This window comes from Lactuca serriola, chromosome 2 (genome assembly GCF_051521515.1).
Source record: "Lactuca serriola cultivar US96UC23 chromosome 2, Lser_US96UC23_V15, whole genome shotgun sequence".
In the NCBI taxonomy this organism is placed as follows: domain Eukaryota; kingdom Viridiplantae; phylum Streptophyta; class Magnoliopsida; order Asterales; family Asteraceae; genus Lactuca; species Lactuca serriola.
The window spans coordinates 109757619-109774598 of record NC_136409.1 but is presented as its reverse complement, the minus strand read 5'-3'; the positions used below and the strand labels follow the sequence as shown (position 1 = coordinate 109774598).

The window sequence follows — 16980 nt, the reverse complement described above, 5'->3', positions numbered from 1 at the left end:
TGAGTCCACCATCTCGGTCCTCCAATCTACGATCAACAGTCTTCGACTTTCACTATCTTCAAACTTTCATGGTCCAGAGATCCTTCAACTTACCAAAGAGATTCATCGCTTACTTTTTAACACCACCATTCCCAACAATCAACAACTGGTTGATGCACTTAAAGATCAATTCGAAAATGTGTGTGCTAAAGTCGATGGTCTTAAGCAATGGCTTGAGGAATCTCCGGCTCTGCATTCCTCAAGAGGGGGAAGTAATGAAGACCATCATTCAGAGAGCATCTCTAAGCAACATAGAAGCTCTCTGGTTATTAATGAAAGAACTCCTTCACCGCAACCATCTCCTCACAAGAATCCAAGCCATCAAACTCCACCGCAACATCAGTCACCACTGCAACAGGGAAACATTCAAGAAAATGATCCTAAGTGACCGAAAACTCCTCCCCACTTCAAATATTTAGCATCCAACATGTCATCCGAACACTCAAGTGACTCTCCCACAACAAAACAAAACAAAGCAGACTGGAAAGCAACCAAATTTGTTGAGCTTATCTGGAGAGAAAACGGATTCGACATCACCATGGATGAATCCTTAATCAATTCTTGGATTAATCCTCACTGCAGATTGTTAGATGATGACTATAAACCCGAACTTACCTTTGTTGAACACCCATCTGATGGATACTAGGATGTTCCAATATCACCAATGCAAAATACTTCACTGTATTTGAGCAATTTGACCGCAGCTTACCTGATCACAAAAGACTACCCATGGAATTTGAAAGACTTAATCGATTCCATGCCAAACATGCTTCATCAATAGAGAAAATCTAGTCTAACGATAGACCATCCGCAGTCAAGAACTTTAAACCCCGGAAATTCATGAAAGTTGACTTCATCCGGTATACTCTTACAAGAAGGAATCAGGACTACGTCCGCACACAAGCGGACTTCCCATGTATGAATCCAGAAGAAATCTTCCTGATAGCAAAGGTGTTCCAAAACAAAGCAGAAAAGTATCCAAAGATGAAGATAGCGTTTGAAAGGGCAAGCACATTCCTAAGGGAAACCATCTGTGACTTCGCAAAAATTAATATAGACATTCACCCTGCCCTGCCCAAAAAGTTCAATCTACCACCACTAGATCTTGCACCAATGTTGACTGAAGGATATCAAGAGAGATATTTGGGTGCAACAAATTCCCAGATCTTGGAGTCATTTTCAAAAGGAAACTCAATGATACCAAAATGACTGCCATGAATCGTCTCACAAGGAAGCAAATTGAAGTTTGTCCAACTGCAGTTCAAAACTCCAAACACACAACTGCTGAAGTCAGGTTCGAAATTTTAAGAAGGATCACCTGGTTAGAGAATATAAGAAAGTTTTGGTGGATTCTAATCAAGTTCCTAAAACTTGATAATTGAAGAAAAAGTTGAAGAGGTCAGTTAGGGGGAAATTGTTGAATCATAAAAGTGACCCTGTTAAACTTGACCTACCGCAGCCCCTTGAAGATCTGCAGTCAAGTCAGTTTAGCAACTGCATCCGAAGTCATCATCATCAGCAGTTCACTATCTAGTTTTCTTAGTTTAGCTTTTTATCTGATTTTCTTACAATACTCTCTTTTATCCAGTATGTCTTGCATAGCTACGTTTAGATAGTTGAACAAGTGTAACCTTTGAGTCTCTATATATAGAACGCAATCTTTCTCAAATCAATACACATCTGATATCACTTCGCATCCTAAATCTCATATCTTGTGTTATTACTCTCATCTCTTTCTTACTCTCCAAACTCACTATTTCATAACTGAACATCATCTCTCTTCGGAGCAAGTCATTCGTGACTTAATCACTAAGCTTGATCTCATTTACTAACTTGGTTTGAATGCAATCCTTATTAAGAATCAACTTACGTGTATACTTGATATAATACCTGCTGTCATTATATTTCCTTACATTTCCGCATCTAACACTCTAATTATCTAACTCTAACTTATTATTATTATTATTATTATTATTATTATTATTATTATTATTGAGCGTTTAGATCCTTTGAGATAAACTATTCTGCAGCTATACTTGTTCTAACGTTTGTTCAAGTGTGTCTCAAGTTTTTCTCTTTATAGTATCAACCTTCTACTTTCCATCCATGTTTCATGATCATAGTAGTTGTCATAACGGATGATGCTAATGATGCAACCAAGTCCCAAAGGGAGAGGATTTAGATAGATGAGTATAGAGTATAAAGTCTTCTTGCTTGAGTTAATTGTGCGAAGACCCATTGATCATAAAGAAAAGACTAGGGTCGGCTGTAATCTGGGGGTGTTTTTCGAGATTACGTTTCTACGCCAAAGTTAGGGGTGTATACTCAAGAGACTGTCTGAGAGCGATAAAGAGAGTTAGGAAGTAAAGTGTTATATGTTGATACCTCCTATAAAGGAGGTATTTATAGTTTTGATGAGTGGACAATGTTTGTCTCATCATATGATTTATGAGGCACTGTCATGTATGATTTTGCAGGTGATTGTGGGTGACGAACAATTCTTTGTAAGAATCTGGTGAGATGATTTTGATTCTCACGCCTTCTTTTAGGTTCGGTTGTATCGCAATCAGACTCGACCTATATCGTAGTTCCTAGGGTGTCATTGCTTGGTCCAATATAATTCAACCGGGTCGTTGTCCGTCTTACAGACATGTTGGGTGGTACTCTACTAGTTTTTTTGTTTATATTTGATAAATCATGATTTCGAAGAAACATAAATGTGTTTGTATGGCTTTGTTTAGAAGTTTTAGTAATGTGTGTTCCACCACTCTCTAGATATTAAAATTCTATACATATACATCTATTTTACTCTCTAGACACTTTCCTAGAACGAAATGAATGATTGTTTCTTGTAGAAGGATTCATCCTGCTTATCTACCCTCTTCATAGTTCGAACACAAAAGCAAGTTGTAGGTTCATCATTTGCTCACTAATGAAATAAACCACATATGAATTTTGGTGAGTTTTTTACTTTTTAAGCAAAATATATTCGGCATTATTTTCGGGAACCTTAAATTGGCAGATCTAGAACTCAAATGCATGTTGTAAACTCAATTCAACTTGATTAGTCTTAAAAATATAAAATACTTTTTATTTAATAAAAAATAAATAAAAGAAAATTCCAAACTAAGCAATTCTCGATTCAATGACCTCCGCCGAGAATTTCGGACTGCAATTGAAATCATTCTCTACCCAACTAATTAAAAAATAATAAATAAAATAAAAACTTATCCAGATAATATCCAACAATAAAATAAATTTTAAAAAAGGAAAATACGATTCCATTTTGGAATGTCTGTACGGATAATCAGGATACTGAATCCGACCCAAACCCAAACCCAAAACCTCCAAGATAATGCTGACATGGCACAATAACTGAACCGTTATCTTTGGTTGAATAGCGTTAAGGTTAGTTATTCCGGATCTAACTAATTAGTTAAGCGTCGGTGATTGAATTAACTTAACCATAGTTAATTTGTTTTTTTAACATGTCGAAATCAAACGCCGTTAACTTTTAGCCAATTTCATGTATTCTTCTCTATAAAATGAGGCCGTTAGTTGGGACTGCTGATTTGACTCCTCACTTCGTCTCTTTCCCTCTCTCTGCACACATATATATCATCCCTCACCTTATTCGGAATTCAGATCCAAACATACTAAAATTACACACACTCACTGTGTGTGAGAGTGTCAGAAAGCTTGAAGGAGAGAGGAAGAAGCTAGAGTTTTTGAAATGGCAATGGCGGTGGTTAAGGAATCGGTGTTTCGTTGTTCAATTCTGTTGCTTATTGCGTCGCTTATGGTCGTCTCCGCCGCAGCCGCCGCCGGTGATAAATCGGATATTAGGTGCGTTTCTCTTTCCTTCATTCCAATCGGTGTTTGTTTTGGTTACGACGAAGTTGAAGCTTGATTCTGATTCATAACAATGTGTATTTCCGTTTGTCGTAATCTGCGTTAATCGTTTTCAAATGAGATTTTAGAATGTTGAAGTGAGTTTATTAGAAATATTGAATTCGGAATGTGATATGTGAAATATGTGTATGACGCAGGGGTGTTGAAACAGAGCAGTTTCAGAGCTTGAACGTTTCATCAATGGCAGAAAGGTATACAATGAAAATCACCCCTCTCGACTTTTAATTACTTTTAAAAATGCTTAATCGATTGAATGGAAGTTACAATGACAAAATCGAAATCGTTAAAAAACAGTAACAATTTTGAGATCTGAAACTGTTACTACTGTTATTTATCATTCGAGTCGTCGTCTTCGTTCAACCGATCCTCTGAAACAAAATCCGAAACAGCATCTTCTGGGCAGATTGGTCATTTCACACAGATTCGAGGCCGTTTTCAGTTACAATGTTATTTTCTCTTTCACGCACTAAAAACACACTGCAGACACAAATCAAAATACAGTGACCACTGGTTGCAGAGTGTACTTTTCCCTTCGTCTACTTTTTTTCCCACCACTTCCTACGTGCAATTATATGATGCATGTCGGTACTTTTACAGAATTGCCCTTGGCTCAAGATCACTTTAATGGCATTCCATTTTATGTTTGTGTATATGGTGCTCAAGATCACTTTAATATGGAAGGTTGAATGATACTGAAATTCCGATACATCAGACATTTTTTTTTCTTTTTAATATAGCTTGCATTGATGACTGACAACAACTGTCTTTGTTTTTTACTTTTTATATTCTTTTCTTTCTGATTTCCTAATGTTAGCTTCATATTTTACAAACAGAGCAAAGGCGTCTGAAGCTTTGAACGAAAATGCTGTTCAAGATCCTGAGGAAGTGGTCTCCATGGTTGAAATGTAAAACTCTCTCTCTGTAAATTCTCTGAATCTCTAGTAAATTTGGAAGAGTAAAATTAAAATTGACAAACTGTTTATAATAGCATTAATTGGGTTTAAAAATAGGTATAGGCGTACCTAAAACTCAACTCACTTTTTTGACTCTTAATTCTTCGTATCCACTTAATAATTAATACAACTTCACATTTCATTCTCAACTCACATGGGATGTTTATTCATAATCATTAAACTCATTGATTTTAATTTCAAATGGCGCACATTGTTTTGCCGGGAAATGAGATACCTATAATTTTGGATTTTGATGAAATTGGAATTCGAGATTTTCTATCACATGTTTTGGTTATGAAATGAAAGGAATTTAATCCGTTGCTAAAAAAACGTAAAAGGAATTCAATTTATTTTTTACAATAAGATGGCATGTCACCTTGATAATATATATATAAATGAAAACCCAAATTGAGTAGCAAACATCCATCAATTTTGGTAAAAGCCCAACAAGAGCACATGAGCACAATTATTAATAATAGTTAAAACACTGTGCTAACTTCCTTTTTTCACACTCAAGTAAACGTACCAAACAAATCTTCTTTTTCTATTTCTTTATAGAAAATTACATTTTTGGTCCCTTAATATTGTTGATTTTTGTAATTTTGGTCTTCAAAACATTTCTTTTACAGTTTTAGTCCTGGTTTGAGGTTTACTAACATTTATGTTCTTGTTCCAACCAAAATGGTAATTTTTGGTATATCCACCTTTGTATTTGGGTCAAAGAAAATATAGTCATTTTCATGAAAACATGAAGTAAAAACATTACAAAACATCAAATAATGTCCATATATACAAGATATATACAAGAGAACACTTTAAGACAAACATTGTAAAAATCAGTTATACTAAGAACAAAAAAATATATTTTACTTTTGTTTTTCTGATTTTTCAATTTTGGTCCTAAAAGGTTTATTTCGCAATTATAGTCCTCAAATGATAATTTATTATTATTGATTATATTTAAATATTGTCACAAAACTCATTTTTTTGAACATAAAATCTCAAACAAAAACAAAAGCGAAAACAAAAACTACTAAAGAAAAATATTTTTAAACTAAAATTACAAAAATCAAACAAAAAATGTAACTTAGTAGTATTTAGTAATTTACTCTTTTTTATCTTTTAACAAAGTAGTAATTTATATTTAATTTCTCTTAATGATATGAAACAGGGTAATTAAAAACAACACCGAAAGAAGAAAACTCGGATACTTCTCATGTGGAACCGGAAACCCAATCGACGATTGCTGGCGTTGCGACCCAAACTGGCAAAAAAACCGGAAACGCCTCGCCGACTGCGGCATCGGATTTGGCCGGAATGCAATCGGAGGTCGCGACGGCCGTTATTACATGGTCACAGATTCCGGCGACGACGATCCAGTGAACCCACGACCCGGCACCCTCCGCCACGCCGTCATTCAAGATACCCCTCTTTGGATCGTGTTCAAACGCGACATGGTGATTCAATTGAAGCAAGAACTTATTATGAACAGTTTTAAAACCATCGATGCTCGTGGAGTCAATGTTCATATCGCGAATGGAGCTTGTATTACTGTTCAATTTGTTACTAATGTTATTATCCATGGGTTACATATTCATGATTGTAAACCTACCGGAAATGCGTTGGTGAGAAGCTCGCCGGAGCATTTTGGGTGGCGGACGATGGCGGATGGTGACGCAATTTCGATATTCGGGTCGAGTCATATTTGGGTGGATCATAATTCGTTGTCTAATTGTGCTGATGGGCTTGTGGATGCTGTTATGGGCTCAACTGCTATCACTATTTCTAATAATTACTTCACTCACCACAATGAGGTAAAAAAAAAAATCTATTTTTCATCTTTTGATATTACTAATATAGTCATTTTCTCTATAACATAAATGTGAAGTGTAATAAATAATAATAGCATGTTATTTGATGAAAATAACAAAACAGGTGATGCTATTGGGGCATAGCGACTCATACACAAGGGATAAGCTTATGCAAGTCACAATTGCGTACAACCATTTCGGAGAAGGTCTTATTCAAAGAATGCCAAGGTATTTATTTATTCATAACTTTTTAAAAAAATATATATAATACTAAAATTAGACAAAAATGCAAAAACTAAAATTTGGTAAATTATTTTTAAAAAATTGACAGATGCAGACATGGATATTTCCATGTGGTAAACAACGACTACACCCACTGGGAAATGTACGCAATTGGTGGAAGTGCAAACCCCACAATTAATAGTCAAGGCAACCGATACCTTGCTCCTGTTAATCCCTTTGCCAAAGAGGTACTACTACTTTTAACTTCCTGTACTTCTCATAATTACTTTTTTTTTTTTTCCTTTTTTGTTATTGTTCACTTTAAACTCATACCAAAAATTAAAAGAATATTTAATTTTTTAACTTATTGTTATTATTATTATCATTATTTTGCATTCAAAGCTAGTGATTATTACATTTTTGACATTTTGGTTCTGGTTGACTCAAAGTCAAACCAACCATTATTAAATTTTAACTAATTAAAAAAAAAAAAAAAAACATTTTACAGGTCACAAAAAGAGTGGATACAGCTGCAAGCCAATGGCACGGATGGAACTGGAGATCAGAAGGCGATTTGCTCCTTAACGGCGCTTATTTCACTCCATCCGGCGCCGGCGCCTCCGGGAGTTACGCTAGGGCTTCAAGTTTAGGTGCCAAGTCTTCTTCCATGGTCGCCACCATCACCTCCGGCGCCGGCGTCTTAAACTGCCGTAGAGGCCGCCAGTGCTAACCGCCGTTACCCTTCCGTCAATTCTCATTTTCTTTTTTTTCTTTTTTTCTTTTACAGCTTCCACTATCATCACCTTATATACACTACTTTTTTATTTTTCTTTTTCATTCTTCATTTTCGAAGTTCAACCAACTGCCAAAGAGCAGATCCGTAGCGTTGTTTATGATTATATTTCCTTCTTCATTCTACCAAAACCCATTATCCATTTATCCCCTTCTACCTACCCGACCGACCCGACCCGGGTTTATTGGATTACAGGATCCGAATGTTTTAATTTTATTTATTTTGGTAATGGTAGTTTTTCTCATATGTGAATGTCAAAAACTATGAGTAATGAAAAAGGAAGAAATAGAAAGGGGAAATTATTTGTTGTTATGGTGTATGGGTCATTGGATTGGATATATATTGTTGATCTCTTTACTTTTTCTTGCGAATGGAAGCAAGAATCTTTTTTCTTTTTTGGATTGGTGACACGTGGTGCAATCCTTTTACTCTTTTGATATTGAAAAGGTTTGAGGACATTATGTTTTTGTGTCAACCCTTTGTAATGATCGTGTGTCGAAAGTATGATCAATCGTATAGGATTCTTTATCGAAGTTGGGCAATTTTTATAACAACTTTTTTGTTTCTTTTTGCGTAAAGTAACTAAATGTTGTAATTTGAAGCTTAAATTCGAAGCAAATCGGGTATTCTTTTAAGATCATGTTTAGTAAAAATAGTTGGTATATGAAAATTAAAAGTCAGATTTTATTGTGTATAAATTTTTTGTAAAAATATATGTAAGCTTTTATAAGATTTAAAATTACATAAATATATAAACTATAAAATAAAAACTTATAAAATCTATTAAAAGTTATTTGAAATAACTTTTGGATTATTAGCTTTTTATTCTAATGTAAATTTTTTAATTCCATTAACTCAAATGGAGTTTTTTTTGTCAGTTTTTTTATAGGTTAAAAGTTTTCAAAAATACATGACACCAAAATAAAACATAAAATTGAAAAAATAAGTTATAGAAAATTAAATATGTACTTACCTTCTATATCAAATTAACCCGTAGGCTTAAAGTCAATTGGTTTAGTTGGCTAAAAAACCCTTTCATAGTCATTGCCTTGTAATTTTATTAGTTCTCTAGTGTTTTTGATATTTATATACAATTATACATGAAGACATTCAAAAAAAAATTAAAAAAAAAATAAATAAATAAACCTAAAGCATAAAATTGAAAAATGTAAGTTAATAGACATGCACTTTACGATTCTTTATCAAAATAGATAATGTATAAGCTTTACCTACATTGTGTCAAAGTTGTATATTTCTTTCGATTTAGGAGACATAATCTTTTTAACCGATTACCGGTTAAAAATATTGTTGGCTAGTTACAATGGTGATGTGGTATTTTTTTTTTCCTTTGACTTGGTTGCCACATGTGGACCAAGATCTTGATTCTTAAAAACCGGCTCATATCTCTGAATGACAATGACTCGTTTCGTCATACATGAGACGGTTGAGGGGTTGTCGAAGAAGAAAGCGAATTTGATTGCACTGGTGGGTCAGATGGATGGGGAGGTGTAACCTAAAAACCAGTATAATTAAAGTAAACGTTATTTTTCAAAAAAAAAAAAATTTCATGTAATCGTGTTTGTGATAATGTTTAAAAACTTGTGTCACATATTCATGATCATGTCTACATTGGCTAAAAAATACAAAGTGGGTGCTATTTTGAGCCACAAATAATGTCTAAATTAATAAAATTAATTATTATTTGTCGCAATTTAAAGCTCAAGAAGTGATGAAACTTAGAGAATAAGGAAGCATAAGGTGGATTTATAAATTATAATACCATATTTGGGTATTTCTAATTTAGAATAAGGAAGGATTTATAAATTATAATAGAGTAAATTACATGAATGGTCCCTATGATTTAGGGTAAGTTGCATGTTTGGCCCCTAACTTATTTTTTAACCTGAAAGGTCCTTGTTGTTTCTTTTTGTTACACACTTGGTACCTGTATTACCTAAAAAGACTATTTTGCCCTTGATTTATTAATTTATTTAAATAAACACACCTTCAACACCGCCCTCTTACCTTACCTTACATATATCTTAACATTTTTATCTATTTAAATAATAGTCTTTTTAGGTAACACAGAGATCAAACGCATAACAAAAACAAACAGCAGGGACCAAGTACGTAACAAAAATAAACAGTACGGACTTTCCGAGTTAAAAAGAAAGTTATAGACAAAGCACGCAAACTACGCCAAACCATAGGGACCATTCATGTAATTTACTCATTATAATATCATATTTGGGTATTTTTCTAATTTTCTATTTCCATTGGATATTTAGATGTCATTATACAAAATCCAAAAGAGATCCTTGAATGAAAGAAGGAGAGGATTTAGGTTTAAGGGTCATGTGAGGTCTGGGCCATGATCAACATGTGCATGTGACTCTAATCGTGGGTAGGTCCTGTTTTCAATACATTAATATATAGATGTGGTAATGGTAATGGTAATGGTAGGGGCATTTCCTTTTGGCTTCAATTGCATTGCCATGTTTACATGGATTTTGTGAAGCAAACACATTCCAACATTTTCAAGCTTTTTATCCTATCATGGGAAGGGTTAACGTTATTTTGTCCAATTAGGCAAGGTAATTTTATTTTTATATAGTATATACTAATCCATAATAAATTTATAAGCTATTGTACTAGAATCATTGGATAATATGGATAATAGGTGGATTAAGTTAAATATAAATATATCATGCATAACATACATGAGGGTATTGTTTTGTTCATGTTGATTTTTTATTAAATATAAATATATGTCTAAATATTTGTATTGTTTAGTTTATTTTGTTTTAGGGTTTACAATCACAAACTAACTAATCAAAGTTTGTTTTTTCGTCATGTATTCGAGTTGTTATACTTTTGAATAAAATAGAGGTCCTAATCTAACTACTAACCAATTAAGGGGTCATGGGTTCAATCTCAGTCAGAGGAGATATATAATTATTTGTTGTTAAAAAAAAAAAAAAATGAATACAGACTACTTGTACACATTTCAAAAATTTATAATCATTTTTGTCAAACATTTATATATAAATAAAAACTATAAATTTCGGTTTTTAGCTGACATCTTTTAGAATATTGTTTTTTCTTGACACGTGAATATTTACTTCTCATTTAAAATCAAATACACACTTTCTATCAAAAAAATAAGTCATCCATAAATCAGCTAGTTTTTGACAAATTTATCAAAATCATTGAAATATCAATTTTTTCGAGTTCATATTGATTTGTGTAATGCACCGAATTAAACAGTCTCATTCAAGTCCTTTAACATAGGGTAGAGACCATTATTAATGGTGGTCTACAACAATTGACTTTTAGTTTTAAACTTGATCACCGCAATCAACTCCAAACTCTATGCCAATTAATAACTCAAGATTAATTTACAACTTGAAGTTCTAACTTATCTCCAAAATCTAGAACTTCATGTCTTCAAGTTGAAGTTCTATTGTAAATTTCACATAAACAAAATGATGTCACGTAAATTGGTTTCAATTGGATACATAAGATGATTTATTTGACATCCATTCAAGGTTTTTCAAAGGCATTCATCATGTTCCATTGAGTTGTTAGAAGTCCAGTGTAATGTCTACATCAAGCATCATAATTAACGCCACCATTTGTTCGAGCATTGTGCAGTTAGGCTATAAAGCATTAAGTGTATTTCAACAGCAAATTCTATACGCACCCCTTAAACAACAGCAACCCTGGGTGTCCCTTAATCAACAGCAACCCTGGGTGTATGAGTGGTGCGGTCCTATGAGGCCTCCAATTTAAGGAGCCTCCAAATTTAAGGATAAATATATAGTTATGGTGTTTGTATTTTCATTAAATACATTTTAATGTGTTATTATTAAAGAAAACTAGTGATGTCATTTAGCTATAAAAATAATGTGATATTTGGTTGTAACCTTGAAGTAATTTTAATTGTGAAAAAAATCATCAAAAATCAAAATCTTATCATAAATTTTATAATTTATCAAAAATTTGAGAAAATATTTATTTAAAAAATTATAAAACTTACAAAAAATATCAAACCCTGACAATACTAATAACGGTGTTGGTAGATCATCAGCAACGGTGTTGCTCATCTCTCTCGTTGGAAATTGTCATCATGAATGATTTATTTGTGAATTCATAATGAAGTTAAACGGTCATATTAGGGCATTTATTTGTGATTTGTCACTATGTTTTATTGTTTTAGTTTTTCAATGTTTGATATAAACAGTCATAGTAGGGCATTTAAGGCATCACAGGATTTAGCGTGGGATGGGGGAAGGGGGACGATGGTCTTTCCATTTTTTGGTTTTTAGTATTAATATAGTCTAATAATAAGAAAAAATAGAAAACAAATCAAATTTTGTTTGATGCCTTCACTATTTTAAACATTAACGTTTTAACAAATATTATAAATATATATAGTTAATTTATTATCATTGATTTCTTTTAGTTACAAAAAGATTTCTCAAACTATAAAATTTAATCAGGGTTGCTCTAAACATAAAAAAAAAACAATTTATTCATAGTCAAATAGGATATATCAATTGATTTATCGTCGAACAAATGCTGAAATATATTCTTAATGAAGAATCGGTTGTGGAAGAACATAGAAGCTGAATTGCATGTGCCAGTAAATATGGATGAAGCTGTTGAAGAACCTAAGGAAGAAGTTTACGATGTAATGAAAGAACCAAGAAAAGAAGAAGTTGAACTGCAATTGCAAGAAGATAAGCCTTGTGTAGAAGAAGACATAAACACCTTGAATGGTAATGGTGATGGCAGAGAAAATATTTATACAAACGTCTATTATCCTATAAATCGGAACAACTAATGAACGAAGACATGATGTTGTGGTAGTGAATTTAAAAGATATTTATTAGCAACTTTAAGTTTTGAATTTTGTGGCAACAAATTTACTTAATAATATTGTACAATAATTTTTTTTGGGAGCCTCACTGTGATTTTCGCACAAGGCCTTTAAAATGCCAGGGTCGGGACTTCCCTTAAATTGTTTTATGTACCCCTTGTGAGTGGAATATTGTGTGTACCCCATTGATTTGAAAATTTATATGAGTGAGGAAAATACATATGGTAACATCCATTTCAACATTTCAGGCTATATCACCAACATATATCACCATCATACCAGTTGCTTCATCAACCTTTCATAATATTTTTTTTAAATCACTCTTTTACCTTTTACCACAACCCTATATATAAAAGACACATAAATGTAAAAGTAAAATCAACTTGAGTATTAAAAGACAAACTACATGCTAAGCTATAGAAAAGTAAAATTAGAACAAAATTAAAGGTGCTCGGTATGCCTTCAGCAGGTCCTGCTTATATCGCATATATGATATGCATGCTCTTGAAAGAGAATGAGTGCCTTCTGCTCCTTCCCCATCATGTAGTTCCTCTGAGGATACATTTTTCTTCTTTCTCTCATTCTGACGTTGGGACTATCTCAAACATTCTTGTTGCAACTCTCTTTCTAGCTAGCACAACCCTGCCTTTAATTATTCCTCATTCAACCACCGTTAGGGGGCTCTGAGTACACTTGTAACATCCAAAAAAAATTTGATTTTTAAATTAATAAAATTGTTATCCAAACATCATCAACAACCATGGTAAATCAAATTTATCATCTATGTCATCAAAATATCAGAGTCATCATGAAAACGCGGAACAATATTGTGTGTGCACTACAATCAATCCGAGCTCTTCCCCTCAGCACCCAAAGTACCTACAACATAAACTAAAAACTGGAAGCACAAAGCTTAGTGAGTTCCCCAAAATACCACATATCATACATAATAATCATATACTAGGGCCCCGCCCTTTATCGGGCCTCGTCCGGCATTGGGTCCCTCTCGGCATACAGATCTGTCGGTCTTCAGGCCCTGCATAGCATCGGGCCCCCGCCTGGTACAAATATAAACATATAAACATATACTCATATGAACACATGCGATAATCAAAAAGATAATAGCATAAAATACAGTCATCGAGCCCCGCCCGACATTGGGCCTTGCCTAGTAAGCATACCAACACATAACACATGCAAGAGTCACGCATACATCTAGCATCCTAAAATAATAAACCATGGGTCGACATTGGTGCCTTCGACCCGCTAAACACAGTGAGGAGACTCACCTCTAACTACTGAATCACTCAGATAAATCTCTATCTACTGGTCCAGCAAATCCCCACGTTGTCATCATAAAACACATCCAATTAACAATTGGATTCTAACCCATATCTAAGACTCTAAGCTAGGGTAAAAGACCAATTTACCATTTATAAAACATGGCCCAAAACCAAGGCCCAACTTAACCATACAAAGGACCAAATCCTAAAGATGATGGGTTCGGGCCCAATTTGGAAGATTGGGTCACATATATATATATATATATATATATATATATATATATATATATATATATGACCCAATCTTCCAAATTGGGCCCGAACCCATCATCGGCCTAAAATCCATGGAAGCATAACATGCTAGTCCAAAGCCGCAAACCCTAATGGCCTAAGGCCCAAAATCAACCCATTGGGTTTCTGCACAGAACGCCTAGCGTTCCTTCCAACGATGGCTGGCTTCCGAACGCCGAGCGTTCACATGCAAATGCTTGGTGTTTGCTCGTTATTCACCAACTTCCAAAGCAATGCCCTAATGGCTTAAGATATCAATTCCAAACTTTAGATCCAAATATAAGGGAATTTCTAAAGCCATAAAGTTGCAAACTTTATGGCCATGCAAGGTTACAAAGAGCCCAAAAACTAAAACTCCAACTCCTTAACTGTCACACCCCAAAACCGAGAACGGCGGAAACGTTCTCAGGTGGAGGACGTCATGTACAGTATCATAACAATGCATAATAGTAAAGACAAGCAACAACATCCATTGCATTAATATAATAATTATAATACAAGCGTGTTCTGTATAGTTTGTTAGACACCAAAAGTATAATCAAAATAAAAGATGAATCTTGTATGTGCTCCATCTTCTCAAAAGTTGCATCTGTACCTATCTACTGATGACCTAAGAATACAAGTTATTTTGAAAGCGAGTATCAGCATAAAGCTCGTGAGTTCATAAGTATTTATTGTCATTTCTTATATAAAAATGTTTACAACCATGTAGTATAATAGCTGATATTGATGTTTGAAATTACTATGCTCCCTAGAAAATCCTATATTTTCTAGTAAAAGTAGTCTTCTACCAAGACCCGGTTGCTTGCATGTTTGATCCTTTGAAAATGTAAAAGTTTTCCCAGTGAAACTATCCGTATGAGAATATAGTTTTAGACTTCATTCATATAAAGTAATTGGGATAATAATGTTTTATCCCCAGTAGTGTCACTATCGGCGTAATGGAATGAAAATGCAGACTCCAGGTAGTATTAAATGTACAATACACCTTGAGGAATCTGTTTTGCCTTTAATTCTTAATGTGTTAATTAAAGGTCTGAATGTGAACTTGTATATAACCATACTGGTTGACGATCGAATAACGGATGACCCTCCAAGTCATATGTAGTGATGTGACATTTTGTCACCCCTCGGCCTTTCGGCTCGGGCTGTAGCTAGCAGTTAGGATATGGGAGTGTCTGTCCCGTATAGATCTATACACACAATGCCCACTCTCCCACCAGGAGACTCTGGTTACACGGTGTTACCACTATGAAGTGTCGTATCGAGAAGTAGTATGTCACATTCTAATTATAGTATATTATCTTGTATATTGTATAATGTATTTTCTGTTAAAATGTATCGAGTGTTCTCTTGTATAGTATATAGTATTCTCTTGGTATAGTATTTACCATGTATTGACTCACAACTGTACTGAATCTAGTAGGTGTCATAGTAATAGTAGAAATGAGTAGCAATCCTTAACTATACCTATTATAGTTAAATAGAAATATTGGTTGCATGCCTGTGATACACAAAGGTACTGAACTGAAGTGAAGACTTTTATATCCATCACAAATATATATAATATATAACTAAGAATTCAACGACAGTCGGACAGTTAACAATATACCCTAAGTCCACAATCAAACAAGAATAGGAAGTAAGGTGAGTTATCAGTCCTAAGTCCTTCAAGTCTTACTTATATAGATATATTGGTGTAGATATGATTTAGGAACAAAAGAAGTTTAAAAGAGTTTGGAAATATTTTTATAACAATTTATCATGAAAATGAGTTTGATAAATATTTAAAGCAGTTTTGTTGGCAAAGCAGTTAACAATATAGAAAATCCTTTTGGTTGCAAGTTATAAATCACATGCGATTGATACTATAACTTGTTTGATTTAACTTGTATCCCCCCCATAAAAGCATTTAAAAACATTTAAAAGGTTGATTAATGGGTATGAACTCACCTGCAGTGAGTGGAGTGGATGGAAGTGTCGGGTAGGATGCTAGGTGTCAAGTGAGGACTTGAACACACACGCGGATCCTATATAACATGTAGTGATACATAATTGTATCCAATTAGTTATTTAATCACTAATGAAGTAAGTAAAGACACTCTAATGCATGAAAACACTTTGTTTCAAGTGCTAGGAGTGGTAAGGGTTGTATCAAAGGAGAGTATGGCCTCACATTGGAGTTTACTCCTCAAATGGTGGCCCTTAAGGGTGTTTACGGTTTCTGGGCCATTTCCCCCATGAGTTCACGTCCGTAAACTCATGGGAATGATGCATTTGACTGTTTCAAGGTCTCATGCTTCACAAAGAAGGGTTCTAGGTTCGAATCAAAGGCTTAGGAAGCGGTTAGGGCTCGATATGGCACTCCCTTGGAGTTTACGGTCCTTGGACCACTCCTTGGGAGTTTACGGTCGTAAACCCTAGATTTTATGGCCGTAAACCCTTGGCCACTTCATCCTTTTCGTGTTTTGTGGTTCTTAGTTCATGCATGCAAGTTCTAGCCTCTTGTCCAAGAATTAGAAGGTGTTAGGGGCATCAAAACACCCTTTGGGAGTGTTTACGGTTTTGGGAGATCCCCAAACCATAAACACTTGTTCTTGGGGATTTTTGGTGTTCATTCCATGGATTTGCAAGCACACTAAGTAAATAACTAGTTAGGAAGAGTATACTCACTTATAGGAAGCTTGTAAGAGTGTTTAGGACCCAAGAACACTAGTGTGTGTTCTTGGTGTTTAGAAGAACACTTGAAGATCTAGTTAAAAATCGAAAATCTAAGGATGAAATGATGTATAAA

At 34.1% G+C, this 16980-nt stretch overlaps 1 protein-coding gene and 1 long non-coding RNA gene across 2 annotated transcripts; both read left to right on the top strand.

The window, feature by feature from the left end:
* Positions 1–3611: 3611 nt before the first annotated feature.
* Positions 3612–8042, top strand: LOC145086622 (putative pectate lyase 8). Its single transcript, XM_079024439.1, has 7 exons — positions 3612–3885; positions 4089–4142; positions 4785–4856; positions 6076–6718; positions 6840–6943; positions 7047–7185; positions 7446–8042. Exons 1-7 carry the CDS (start codon positions 3773–3775, stop codon positions 7665–7667), a joined length of 1347 nt encoding a protein of 448 aa, XP_078880565.1. The 5' UTR covers positions 3612–3772; the 3' UTR covers positions 7668–8042.
* A 2131-nt stretch (positions 8043–10173) lies between these two features.
* Positions 10174–11666, top strand: LOC145086621 (uncharacterized). Its single transcript, XR_013700516.1, has 2 exons — positions 10174–10324; positions 11385–11666. It is a non-coding gene; the product is annotated as an uncharacterized LOC145086621 (long non-coding RNA).
* The last annotated feature ends 5314 nt before the right edge of the window (positions 11667–16980 follow it).

Excerpts from the sequence above, each read along its gene's own strand:
- LOC145086622 (XM_079024439.1), top strand. The coding sequence starts at position 3,773 with ATGGCAATGGCGGTGGTTAAGGAATCGGTGTTTCGTTGTTCAATTCTG. Across the intron at positions 3,886-4,088 it reads GGTGATAAATCGGATATTAG|GGGTGTTGAAACAGAGCAGT; the intron begins GTGCGTTTCTCT and ends TGTATGACGCAG. Across the intron at positions 4,143-4,784 it reads GTTTCATCAATGGCAGAAAG|AGCAAAGGCGTCTGAAGCTT; the intron begins GTATACAATGAA and ends TTTTACAAACAG.